We start from the raw sequence: 14,520 nt of genomic DNA on the forward strand, positions 1-14,520 counted from the left end.
AGCTGCTAGTTAACTAGGTAATACCATACAGTATATTGACTAGATACAGACTGCTGAAGCATTGTTCCCCTGTCCTCAAAAAACTGCCTGCTGCTATGATTTTGGAACATAATTATGGTATTACCATTGCGTATCTTCTGTGAGGTTTAGGAATATGCAGTGAATCGTCTTTAACCGTAACAGATGGGTTTGGGATGTTTTGCAGGTCGGCGGCATGTTCTGCCCATAGCAATCAGCTCACTAATAAGGCAGTTGCTTTCTTTACTGGGGTCGGGAGTAAATACAATATTGTGAAGGACTCCTGTAAGCGGTGGTGAAATGAGATTACACTTTCATGAAACATGTGGGGCTGCTCTTAGTACAGTTTCAAGCTTGATGATAGTTTCCTGAGCATGCATACAATCTTTTGTTTTTTGCTCTATAGCACCAATTTTGCTGTACAGGCAACATTACCTGCACCAATAAAGCCATCTTCCTAAAGAACAGCTGTTTCCTTTGTAGGTGTGATGTGCACAAGCTAGGTTCAATCTAGAGGACTAAAACACTTGGCACCTACTGCACTCAGCTGTTATTGGCGTGTAGTCTATTATTGCTCATGGTCAGAGGAAGATGTGGTGTTATCTTAAGGCTGTGCTGCTGGAGTGACCATCACTATGACAACGAGTTCACGTTTAGTCTTTCAGTGCCTCAGTGAGGGTGTGTGGCTTGCAAAAATGCATCAGTGACTGGGATTCCCCAGCACTTCATTGACCTGGTGTTCCAGTATGCCTCAATTTTATACATACCTCCAGGCTCACAAATTTAAAATGCCACTGGCAATTATTTTTTTTAATTAAACTTTTAATAGTAAATTGACATGGAAGAATGCAGAAGGACTGATTTCCTACTGTTCCAAAGTAAATTCATACTATAAAGTATCCAGCCAGGTATTGGACTTTTACAGTTGAATTTTTCAAGTGCAGGAAATAACATGAAACATGGTTTGTTTTCAGTTGGCTTTGTGTTTTTATTATTAACTGTAACTTGGCAGATACCTTTTTCACTGATGTTTTGCAATGTTAGATGTTTACGCTATTATCAGGACAAAAATGTTGAGGTTCCAGTAACATGGCCAAAAAATTAGGGTATGTAGGTAGGGAATTAACCCCCCCCCTTTGCATTCTAGTGGTATTGACTAATGGTAGTGGTATTAAATAGATTTCGCATTGGAAATAATCCTGTAGCCGTAGGCCCGTAGCACGGATTAAATTTCAAGCATGCAAATGTTTACCAGAGATGCTTGTAGGGTACCAAAAACCTCTAAGCTTTATATTCAAGATATATAAATATCTAATATAAATTTAAAAATCCATCCATCCATCATCAACAACTGCTTGTCATGAGCGGGGTCACAGCTAGCCGGAGCCTAACACGGTGCAAGGACGAAGGGGGAGGGGACACACCCAGGATGGGACGCCAGTCCGTCGCAAGCCACCGTAAGAAGGCCTCGAACCCCAGACTCACCACACAGCGGGAAATATTAAAAGATAGCTTTATATATGTATTTGTGTTTGTGTGTACATATTTAATTTTTGCACACACAAAGTATACACATCTTTATTGACATACTCATAAGACTTGCATTGCAGGAAAAAATTTTTGATGGTGCTGCAAAGTCATTGAGTCATGTGAGGTGTCACATATTTCCCTGTCATGTTTAACAGTTTTAATGTTAACTGTTTTTCTACTAAACATTCTTATATAGAAATGATTAATTTTGATTCACATAATTAATGTATTTTAGCAACATTATAGAGCAATTAGTATGAGCTAGAATAAAGGCGTTAAATGCGATATTGATGAACAATTGTAGAAACAAAGTATATATTAGTTTAGTAAAATTCAGGACCTTTTCAAAACCCTGTCAAACTCACTTTAATGTGAGACATATTTGAGCACATTTAAAACTGTATTTTTATTTTTCATGAAATTACTAAAAACGAACTTACCTCTTTTCACTATTGTTGTTCCTTGTGATACACATCAGTCTACAAAATGCTTACTCTTTGGCACAAGTGTTCGATTGACATGTAATTCTCACTTAAGAGATTGCCAGTGAATATTCAGATTTCTTATGCAATTTGTATACGAAATGGTAAAAATTCCCATTCACTACCAAAAAATCTTTACAGGGTCACCATATTTCCATAGAGTCAGCCAGGTTATGGGAAGTTAATTTTTAAAAATTTGGCCTCAGTTACCTGTTTCTACATTTGGGTAATTTTCTTTTTTCTTTTTTTTTTTTTTTAAACGGGAGCAGTTCAGATGATTTGAGTTGGTAACCTTGCTCATGGTTATTGCAGTTTTTAGCAGGTACAGTAGTCCCGTACCCCCCTCATCTGCGGAGGATATGTTCCAAGATTCCCAGCAGATGCCTGAAACCACAAATAGTACCGAAGCCTATATATACACTTGGTTTTTTTTTCTTCTTCTTCTGTATAGGGGGAAGAAAAAAAAAAAAACAAAGGACCAATGCCCAGGTCCTCATAAGTATAGCTTTTTTGAAATAAAGTTTATTTATTAAAAGAAAGGCTTACTTGAACACAAGCATTGTGATACGACAGTCTATCTGACAACCAAGATGGCTACTAAGTGACTAACAGGCGGGTAGTGTATACAGCGTGGATGCACTGGACAAAGAGATGATTCACGTCCCTGGCGGGACGGTGCAAGATTTCATGGCACTACTCAGAACGGCATGCAATTAACTTATGAATTGTTTATTTCTGGAATTTTCCATTTAATATTTTCAGACCACTGTTGACCGTGGGTAACGGCAACCGTGGATGAGGGGGTGACCACTGTATTTGAATCTACACTGTACAGTAAATATTCATTTACATTTATATAGCTGATGTTTTTCTCCAAAGTGACTTACACTGTTAAGGTTGTAATTATTAAAAACTTGCAATGATTTACCCATTTATACAGCTTGGTAATTTCACTGCAGTAATTTAGGGAAAGTACCTTACTCAACGGTACTACAGCCAGAGGTGGCGATTGAACCTGCAACCTTTGGATCCAAAGGCAATAGCTGTAAGCACTACGCTACCAGCTGTCCCTACTTTCATTTTCAGGAACTTTGATATTGCTGTGTAAAAGTACATAAACTGGTTTTTAGAGCATGACTCAATTATTAAAGGTGTAAATGCTAAATAAGTATTCATTTTATTGATATGCATATGCAACAATCTCTCTTCTAAATTTCTGATGCATGCAATTGGTCACCGTTTTATGACCGTAACTGTAACAGAGTTGTACGTTACTTTGGAGAAAAGTGTCTCCTTAAATATAATTGAAATATCAGAAACCTGAACACCTATGCATGGTTGGAGGCAACAGCGGGACTTTTGGACATGAGCAGCTCTGTGGATGTTCTCCCTCCCCTTCCCTTCTCTGGTGCATGAATGGGCATTTTGAGTCCGCAGGCAGAAGTATTTATGACACATTGTAAACAAAGAACAATCAATCATGCCTGCAGATAGACCAGTGTTTTCGTGCTCATTTGGAGTTCTGGGATTCCTCTCCTCTTCACACATCACATAAAATTCATTTATACCCAATACAAGCAGAGAGGAAAAAAAACACTTAGTTGTGTTATTTACCTTAAAGTGCAGAAAACTATCAGCTAGGAGGTAGAGGAAGGCAGGCAGCATTACACTGACAGCTCAAGCTTGTTTAACTATTTGCTACTTCACTCTTTTGAAAAACACAAGGCAGCCTTTACTATTTGCATTTTGCACTTTGGGTGAAGCTTTGTTACAGTACTTGAGTAGGTGTGTTACCTCTGTTTTTGTGCAAAAATAAAAACTAAATACTTTCCATAGTACATAATGGCACAAAGTTTGTTGCTCAAAAGTTAAGTTATGGACCTGCTGTATATAAATTGGACATTTCTGAAATTCCTTAGGAATCTTAATTGCTCCATAAGTGTACAGGCTATATGCCGTATGCAGGACTACATGGATTGCTTTATTTTACATTTATTCATTTGGCAGATGCTTTTCTCCAGAGCGACTTACAACTCCAGAAAACAAAGTTGCATTTCTCCAAGAGAGAAATATAGATGCAGACATATGATTTTCAAAGTATAGTCAGACTAATAACACTTTAATCTGTTTACATTTCACAAGTGGCTGCCTATGGAAATGATAGGGTTGTGTTGTACAATATTACACGCTACCTCACCTTTTCCCCCTTGTCTGTGCTACCATTACATGTTTGTTTGAAATGGTAGTTGTCAAAGAGTGGGCTTTAATGCATTTATTTAACTTTGTTCTTGAATGTCAGGAAGCCAAATACCCACTTGCTTGTGGACTTGAGACTGTGCCTCATGTACATTTTTTGAGTATGTGAAAATTGGACCCAAACTATGAGATCACAGTTGGAGACTGCTGTTTTTTTTTTTCCCTTTAGCTTTTTCAAGTTTGAGCGGGCACGGCTTGGGTTGGAGGTCTTGTTGTTCGTTTTTCTCTGGAGAACTGAGATGATGGTAGGGGGGAGTCGGGGGGGGGGAAGCAGGCTAGAACCCCCATGTGCAGATTATTTCCAGCCGGGCAGCCGCTACCCATTTGTGGGTTTTACAGCACTTTTAACAAGTTAACCCTCTGCACTCTCGCACTGATTAAATGCTGCAATTTGTATACATAGCAAATCAGAATGACTACTTCTTCCTCTGGACTGTTTCTTGGTTCATGAGTACACCTCTGTCTTTCTGCATGGAAGCACAGGTAATCTTGATAAGTAATGCAGTAAGCGTGCCCTGGCCTGTATAGTAGCTGATTACCCAAAGACTGCTATTTTATAGGTGTACAGGTGTACGTAGGGTTTAGTTTATTCGTAAGTCTAAAAATTGTCTGTGTTTTTACACTGTATGGGTATTTGTCCTTGTGTGTGTGTCCCTGTCTCTGCGCATTGAAGTTGGCTAGGCAAAGAAAGGATAATATGCAGCAGAGCCTATGGTTTTTCAGGAAGCTGTATTGCTCACAAGAAGAGGGAACAGTGATGTTAAAGCAGCCATTTCCTGTGACCCTATCATTGCCCTTGGTGAGAGGAGCATTACAGATCCTGTTACTGCACAATATGCGTTGCTAGTTTTTTTTTTTTTCCCCAATATTTAAAAAAGTCATTCTTAGCTCACTGCATTCCCCTTTTACCTTGAATTTAAAAATGTGTTTATTTTAGCCTTGTGTTTTGAGAGTCAAGTCAGGTGACAGGAATCCTACATGTACACCATCGCTGTCTGTAGAAGTGCCTGGAACTTTGAGAGTGGTGCACTCAGCTGGTGTCTGTTTCAGTCTGTCGTCTTAAATATTTTATTGAGACAGTGCAGAGAAATCCATGCAAATGTCGATCTGAGTGCCTGCATAATAAAAAGCACTAAGGAAATGTCTCATTTGAAGAAGCAAAGCCTACTTGAAAACTGAAATGTACAAAAAAAATTATGGATATTTTGAGCAAGATGTTCCTGATGTGATGAGGATTTAAAGCCTTAGAGCCTGGGAACAGTAGAAATGGATCTGGCTGCACCCCTACCCTGGTTCATTCCAGGAATACCCAGCTACATTTCCCTCCCTCCCAGGTGTGTTGGATGGGTTCTGCAGGTAAGGGAAATGGTAAGTCAGTAAAGCTGGCCCGTATTCATGAAAATAGGACCTTACAGACCTGCGTATGGTGGCTACCAGGAAATTGATTTTCATAGTTGTATTACATTAATAAAGTGGAAACTCAAGGCAGCTTTACTTTTGAATACATTAGTTAAATCCCTTTTGTGCTTTAGTTAACTGCATATTGGTGAATGAAGCATTGACACATTCAACTGGTGTGCCTTCTGTAAGAAAATGTTCTACATTCTTGACAATCTGTTATAGCAAATTTACTTTAGCACCTTAGAAGTCATGAGCTGTTAATTGCTGGGAGTTACTTTTTATATTTAAATTTATCCTGATCCAGCATATCTGTTTTGAATCAGTCTTTCCTTAGATAAGAACTAATAAGATGGAAAGACTTGGTAGATGTTTGGAGGGGGTAGATTAGTTCTCTTCTCCTGACAGCGTGGTTCCTGCTGTTCATTGCAAAGCTAGTTCTAATTTCTGTGCTGCTATTAATTCTTTATTTGGTAAAGAACGTGGGAGCTAGCCAAGTTTAATAATATATTCTCTGAAATGCATGCTGCTCTAGGCATTATAGAAGAATATAGGTAGGTGGCATGGGCTAAATGGCTGAATGTCTGAATGTCTGAAAGGCTGTTGCTTACGCTGGGTAAGTCTTGGTGTTTCTTTGCTTCTCCCAGGTCGCCTGGAAGGACAGAAGGACAGTAACACTCACACTTCTGCCCGCTTATGAGGCACATGTTTGGGAAATGTGCCTAGTAAAAGGCTTTACTGTGAGATGTATGCAAATTTGCCTGGCCTTTTTATGTTATCTGCATGTCACTCAGTTATAAAGACAGGAGTTTCTGCAGACACCCTTAAAGATGATCTTTGTATTCCAGTTTTTTTTTCTTCATGGGGCCCTGTGCCTCAAAGAAAGAGAAAGAGGGGGCAAGTGTCTACATGTAGTTGCATGCATAGACTTGCTTAATGTCAGGGCTTTGAACAAATACTGTATATAAAGACTGCATGTCCACACACACTCATATGGATGTGCATAAAGGTGGCCAAACCTGTGTGTCTGAGGAAGTGTGCATTTGAAGGATGTAGAAAGTCCCATATTTTATATTCCCACAATAGAAGGTAGCTGAAAGCATGCTACATGGGGTGTGTGTAATCAGTCAGAGCCCAAGTGTATGTGGTCTTTATGTTAAACCCTTCTCTAAATTAATGTTAGACACAGACACAACTTCTGGCTTCTACTCATAACACTGAAACCAATGTGTGTATCACTTGTGTAGTGTTGGATAGGTTCGGTCTGTATGTTTAATAGGCCCTCAATCTTGATGTTTTCTGTGAGCTGTCACCTTGTGCAGGTGAAACTGTCTGCATGCAAAAAAGTCTCTTTTCAGTAAAATCAGAGTTGAGTTTTGCTTCAGGAAGATGAGAGATTTTGGACCCCACCAGTCCTCTGTGTCCCCCTGCCCAAACTATGATATTAGAAGCATGTCCAGGGTGCACAGGAGAACAACGTATTTGGCTGTTTATTCTAAGCCTGTGAGCTGGGAGGCCAGGGGGAGAGCGCAGGGGGCTGAGCTTGGCACAAGGAATAAAGGTATGCTCTCTCTGTCCAGCTGGGACCCAAGTCTTATATAAGGGACAGGTGCAAGAGATGCTCTCGCTCTCTCTGTCCCTCTCACTTCCCTTCTCTCCCCAGATCTCAGCTGCACTGTCTGAAAAGCACCTGCATTAGAGGCCCAGGAGCTGGCCAGTATACAAAGTCCTCATAAAGCCCTAACAGGGCAAGCCTTGTACAACACCGTTAACACTCCTTGCTAGATAAGACTCACTCAGGTGTTGAGCCTTTGCATCTCTGACTTCAGAACCCACACCTGCATTGTCAGGAACAACATCACAGTAGACACTTGCATTGGCTACCCCTTTAAGAAATGGGTCTAAACATTACTGAAACAAAACGTATAAACATTGCTGAAAGCACTCAAATCTTCTCTTGAGTACACTTTTTTGAATGCAAATTACAGGGTACTTTGTCTGTACTAAAATGTCATATTCATTGCAACATGATGTAAATAAAGATGTTACATTGCTGTGAAATGTCTTCAGTATTGCTGGGGATGTAACCAAATTATTAAGATGGTCTTTCACAGAATAACCACAAGACCAATGAGCTGTAACCTTTTTGTTATGTAATGCACTCCTGCAGGATAAGATGAACTATAGTTGGTTTTCTCCAGAATTAGATTTTTCTTTGCTATTGTATGATTATACACCCGTTGAGTGCTAACTCAGTGCTGGTTCCCACACTTGAATCACTGTGCGCTTATATCTCCGTGTGGAGAAAATGTGTTTATGCCTTGTCTTTGTGTGTATCTGTCTTGGTATGTATCTAAGTATGGGGCTCTCCATGTGCACGCCTTTACGCGTATGTGTCTGTGTGTCTTTATCTGTGTGCTTGAGCGCCCTGTGCCAGAAGAGAAGCAGGCCATCCTCCTGTGCCACTGTAATTGGAGTTGATTAGCAGCTGCAGCAGTCATGTTGGACCGTGATTCTCCTAGCAGATTAAACGGCGCACTCTGAGCGAGGCCTCTCGGCTCAGCTGTTGGTGGCTGCTGCTTCAAAGCTCCATTTTGTTTAGCCGTCTCATCTTGTTAAGGTGTCTCTGCTGTTCTGGGGACACAGAACAGTGCCTGAGCAGGGGTGTGCATGCCTGTGTGTGTGTGTGTGTGTGTGTGTTATACTAGGTTCTAACTGGTTGCCATGTTGCTTACTTTTTTCAAACACTTTTTGTGGTCATTTAAACATGACCAACTTGCCTGTTTGGTTGAGCCCAGGTTGTTCTACAGGAATGAAATGAGATACTGCAGCTGATGTACAAGACACAGGGGGTCAGTGTTGATGGTGTTGATGTACCTTGTGTACGTACGTATATAGACTGAGCGAACAGGAGTTCTGATTGAGGACAGAAAAGTAACCACAGCATAACCCCATTAATGGGCAAAAAGAGCATGTGCAAACCAACTGTATTATCATTTTTGTAAGAATTTTAAAATTGTTTCTAAACATAAAATGTACCATTTTGATCGGCTACTCTGATTAGTTCACATGATGTTCTTGGGTTGTGTGTTGCTTAATTGCCATACTGCTGCAGAGACAAGATCAGCCCCATTGTGCTGGGAAGTGGCATGATGGTCAGTGTTGCATAGCAGGCAGGTAGTGGGTAGAGAAAGCAGGAGCATGTTGGGAACCCTGCTCCCAGGCAAAGTATCCTGAACCACATCCCTTGAGAGAGTAAAAGTGTGCATGCATCCATGTCTGCGACTCTGCCCTGAAACCGTAGCAAGGTTCATTTATTTTAGAAGCTTGGTGGCTTATGGCTCAGGCCACAACGTTCCTCCTCTTTCTCGTCCTTTCCAGAATGGCATGCTTAGTGTTTGCCACCAAAACAAGCCAGTATTTTCACCTTTTTTGTATAGTTGAAGCAGGCTGATGGAGGGCCCGAGCCATCCATTCGAGCCCCCATCCACCCTTACTCTTGCTACTGGTCATTTATTTTGCTGTGGGAGCAAAATGAAATTCTTCCAAGCTGTGGATTGCAAGGTGGGGGCTCAAGTTCATGGAACTGAAAACAGCTAAGGAAAGTGATATGCATAGAAAATCACTTTCAGTGGGGGGAAAAAAAAAGTTCTTCCCGATAAGGTCATTACTCAATATATTGAAATTTTAGTGTTGTATTATGCCTTTGAGAACCTTTAAGAAGATACCTATACATACTGTTCTGTTTATCCATCATTGTAATTGCATTGAAAGTTTTCTTACGCTATGAAGTATATGCTGTTACAGCACTGCATAAACATGCAAAGGAACCTAAAACAACATAAATGGTCTCTTTTCATACGAAGCCTTCGCCTCAGTTTGATTACATGAAAAAAATGTTTAAGAATAATGGTTAATGAAGTGCATTCCTACCTCATATTTAATGTGTGTGAAATATACCACTCTTTGGGAACTTACCTTTCCATATATTAATCTGAAAAACTTAAAGGGTTATTGGCTTTCAGGACATTATCAAACAAGTTAGCTAGGTTGTTAGCTAAGTTGAATAAATGTTGACAAGGTAAGACTGCTGAGCAGAAACAATATCAGCCTTTTTCTGTTTGAACATTTATTTACAAAAGTTTTCTAGTTAACTGGATGTTCGCATCCTGAAATCGCCAGAGGTCTGTGTTAAGATGGGTGGCTATTCATGGGCAGGGTGTGCATTTGCAGAAATATTTGAACTGAAAATCAACTGATAGGGATATACTTAAAGGAATTAGTTCTGCAGTGCTACTTATATGCTTAGTATGGTCAATCAGTTGCAATCTGGGCAGTGTCTACGAGAAGTTTGAACGCTGTAGAGAGAGATTTGTCACTGCTGCAAACCATAATATATATGTGTGTGTGTGTGTGTGTGTGTGTGTGTGTGTTTATTGAGGAGAGGTGAAGGGTTGCCTCCGTATGTATGAGATGGCTCTCGGAAACCTGCAGGTTTCCTCCATTCTTCCAGTTGGCACTAGATTGTCTGCATGACTCTGCTAAGGCATTAATGTGTAAAGACACCAGTGGGCTTGGCAGGGAGTGTAAGATGTTCTAGAGTGTCTCTGCCTACCTCTGCCTACCTTTCAGAGGGACAGTACACACCACCATCTTTGATGAAGAGGAGTGTGACTTAGCCACGTTGTAGTGGTAATGGAAAGACCACGTTATTGTTTTTGAAAAGGCCAGTGTCTTGCACCAGGCTATCCTAAGGCTTGATGTTTACCTCTGAGCACTAATTAACGATTCTGGGGATGCTGGCTTTGTTAGAAGTAGTTATTACATTCTCTTAGGGTTGAATCACTGCCTTGGAAGTTCTGAAATACTCATTGGCCAAACCAACCAAAGTTTTCATTGATATTCTCTTTCTGCTGCCTTCTGCAGTGTTCCTTTTTCTGTCACTATATTTTGTTTCTACACTCATTTATCTTTGGATGTATGTTATAGCTCTTTCTTTGTTCTATGTTAAATTCTACACATTAAGAATAGAAAATATTACATGTATGCAGAAGAGAAGCAGTTTTCAGACTCAGTGCTGTTTCACATAAATGTTCTTCATAGTTGTTCCAGTAATGTAGTTTATTGTTTTGTGTATTTTTTGACCCTTAGCAGGTTTTTGTACTTTTGGTTATGTAACATGCAGCACAGGAGATTGACTTCCATGATAGGGCAATGAAAACTGGCATTCTGCTGGTTTGGCTTTAGCTGGATTTAGAAAGCTGGTGTAGTTTATTGCCATAAGCATCACTTGAAATGTTTCCATGTATATTACAGACAAAATACTTTCAAATGATGTGCAAGAAATGTGATGAAATCATCTGTAAGATGAAATAAAAATTAGGAATTTCTCATTTATCAGTTGTTCATTATTTCCATTGAACCTTCAAAGGAGCACGTTTCCCCTGCAGGACAGCATGTGAGATTTCCTTTCTTCTCTTTTGGTAGGTAAATGACAACATATGGAAGTGATTATTTAGTGCAAACCAGTTTATGCTCTGTAGTGCTGAGAGGCAGGAGAACCATGCCTCAATTCTTCTTCAGATCTTTTATGCAGCTTTGTTTGAAATGCTTTGCTGAAAGTGTTGTCTGGGAGTGAATGGCGCCCTTGTTTGGAGGACGCAGGCCAAAGCATGTCATAAGAATGTCAATAGACTTGTTCTGGGGAAGGGGTTGGATATGTGTGAATTAATCAAAAATTTAAAACTATGCATTGGTTTTGCATTTTAAATGGCAATCACATTGTGCCGCTACAGTTTCACATTTCTCTGATTGTTGGCACTGGAGTTTAGGCTTGCCATCAGTTTTCAGTTAGAAATGATTATTTCTGATTGGACCAGTTGCAACCTGGTTTTTCTGTGGATCTGTCTTCTTGGTACTGTGAGCTGACTGAGTTATGGGAGAAGCAGAAGATGGATGATTGAAAGTGTGGGAGGTTTAGTAGTGGGAAGCATGGGAGCAGAAGTAGGTGTGGATTGGAAAGTGTGGGAGGAGAGTGAGGTGTGGTAGGCAGCGTGTTAGGAGAAGGAGGGGTGGAAGTATTGGAGGAGAATGTAGAAATGCATGCTGCCGATGCAGCCCTAGAACACAAGGAATCTCACCCACCTCCTTAATGCTGCATTCTCTCTGTTCTCCTTCAGCTTTTTTCTCCTCCAGACAGTGGGAACACTGCATAACCAACAGTGTGGCTATTCCACGCCAACCCCCCCAGCAGCTTGGCTGCACCTCATCACCCCCCCCAAACTCCACACCCACCAGCAACACGCATGCATATTTCATGGAATGGACCATTACTGGTGTGGTTATGTGCCTTCCCATCCAATGCTTTGTGCCCTAGTTCATCGCAGCACTGAGGGGGCATAGGGTAAACCCTAGGATGGCTCTCTGAAACTAGTAGGCCCCTAGGACAGGGTCTGTATATATTTGTCTGTGCTAGAGACTGTGGAGGCCCCCCACCTGGTAAACAAATCTGTAACGGTACTTGCTGATGGGAGGGTCACATAGAGGATTCTCTGGAAAAGAGAAGGAGATAGTCTTTCACTAAAGATTTTATCAGTAATAGATTATATCTGCCTGTTGTGTAATCCTCAAAGACTGACTGACTTGTGAAGCCTCAGTCCATGTACTAGCTAGTGCATTTGGTCCTCCTAGCTATGTAGCAGGTATCTACATAGGGGATGCTGTGTTCAGGCCTGCTTTCTTTCTCCAGCCCCTCTTCTGCAGCTGCCAAAACAAATGGTGCTAAGTCTGAAACTTTATGCAGATGATGTGCAATAGTGATTGGTGAGACATAGCCTCTGAAGGTGCGTGGGATGGTTTGTGTTTCTGTACATGTCCTCATTGTGGTCAGCCTCTGAAGGGAATGAAATGGCTCTCCTTTTAGTGTGAGTGCAGCCACCACAATGCAGCTTCCTGTGCTGCAGGCATTCAACTGACCTGTCTGCGAGCATTTGCTCTACTCAGGGTTTCTGAGGGCACCTGGGCCTCACCACCAAACCAAGAAATTTAGGATAACTTGTGTCCCATTGTTCTCCAGTCATGATTATAAACAAATATTTTTAATCCCATTTATATTATTCTACCAAAATAAATTCTGTGAACAAAAATGTGCTTTAGGGGTGAAATGTTTTATTCTTTATCCAAATATTTTAGTAATGCATAAATGCAGCTCCCAGTAAACGCTTCATATGCAAGACACAAAAGAGGCAGTCTCACTCCTGATAACTCGTGGCACGGTGTCCCGTGTTTCTCATCAGTGGGGGGAAGAAAAAAAAGAAAAAGAGAAGGTTGTGGTTTATTCAAAGCTGTATCTGATGCAGATTAAGTAGAAATGTATAATTATTGGTGATGGTGTTCGTTAATTTCAGTACAGGTTAGTGCAAAGTGTCCCTAGATAAGATTAAAGATGGCTTAAAGATGGACAAAGTATTATTATTAATTTAGTGAGCATGCATTGATAGCCCCTCGAAGATTAGCTGCTGTATAGGTGATGGGTGGCAAAATTTCATCAAAAGTATGAATGTTAATATTTAATCTTGAGAAATCTAACTGGAGAAGAAATTATGTTTAAATGTATTATCAGAACGGGGGCGCGGTGGCGCAGTGGGTTGGACCACAGTCCTGCTCTCCAGTGGGTTTGGGGTTCAAGTCCCGCTTGGGGTGCCTTGCGACGGACTGGCGTCCCGTCCTGGGTGTGTCCCCTCCCCCTCTGGCCTTCCGCCCTGTGTTACTGGGTAGGCTCCGGTTCCCCGTGACCCTGTATGGGACAAGCGGTTCTGAAAATGTGTGTGTGTGTGTGTGTGTGTGTGTGTGTGTGTGTGTGTGTGTATTATCAGATCCACTGTGGAGTAATTAGCTGCTTTTCTCTTTTCTGCCCTGACAGCAAATGGTTATGAGCCTTCGTGTTTCGGAGCTCCAAGTACTACTGGGATACGCAGGTCGAAACAAACACGGGCGCAAACACGAACTGTTGACCAAGGCGCTGCACTTACTGAAAGCTGGCTGTAGCCCTGCCGTGCAGATGAAAATCAAAGAACTCTACCGGCGGCGCTTCCCCACCAAAATGGTGTCCCCTGCAGACCTGGCCCTACCCAGCGTTCATTCTGCCAGCAATGCCCTGCCTGCAGGTCTTACTCAGCTGGCTTTTGACGGCCATGGCGCCCCTTCGCCCCTACTGCCCGTCTCCCTGCTAGGACCCAAACATGAGCTAAGCCTGCCCCACCTGCCCTCGGCACTCAACCCTGTGCACCCTGATGTGAAGTTGCAGAGGCTGCCTTTCTACGACATGCTGGATGAGCTTATCAAGCCCACCAGCCTGGGTGAGTAACTGAGTCGGTCCATCCATCAGTCTCTTTGTGATTTTGAGACAGTTTATTACCTGTCACTGTGTCATTAACTGTTTGTCTGCCTGTCTTTTACTGTGTGTTACTGTACCCATCTCTGTGTCTACCTGACTTTGTTGTATCTGTTATCTCGATGTGTCTGTAGTTGTCAGGTCGGCTCTGAGTAATTGGAGCTATGGTTTAAAAAAAAGGAAATGAGGAGAAGTGTTCTTGTGTGTGTGGTGGTGGGGATTTCCTCTGAGGAACAGCAGACATTTTGTCAACAGTTCCTTCATGTTAGCAGGAAACGGTTGTGTCAGGTGGTTTACCTGTGGCTTCCTTTCCAGTCCGCTTAAGGCTCTGATATGTCTGCTATGTGTCATTTTTTTAAAATGTATATCATGCAAAGGTTTTTGTATTTAGAACACCATCCAGCTACAGACAAAAACAAGCTGTGGTGGCAGCAGGCTGAAATC

General features: G+C 41.5%; 1 protein-coding gene across 1 annotated transcript in view; it reads left to right on the top strand.

Moving 5' to 3' along the window:
- Positions 1 to 14,520, top strand: part of pias1b (protein inhibitor of activated STAT, 1b) — a 34,778-nt gene that overhangs the window by 5,044 nt on the left and 15,214 nt on the right. Inside the window, exon 2 of the mRNA XM_029256521.1 lies at positions 13,606 to 14,041. Within this exon, the coding sequence (XP_029112354.1) occupies positions 13,606 to 14,041 (436 nt within the window). The remainder of the gene's footprint in view (positions 1 to 13,605; positions 14,042 to 14,520) is intronic.

This window comes from Scleropages formosus, chromosome 11, assembly GCF_900964775.1.
Source record: "Scleropages formosus chromosome 11, fSclFor1.1, whole genome shotgun sequence".
Classification (NCBI taxonomy): domain Eukaryota; kingdom Metazoa; phylum Chordata; class Actinopteri; order Osteoglossiformes; family Osteoglossidae; genus Scleropages; species Scleropages formosus.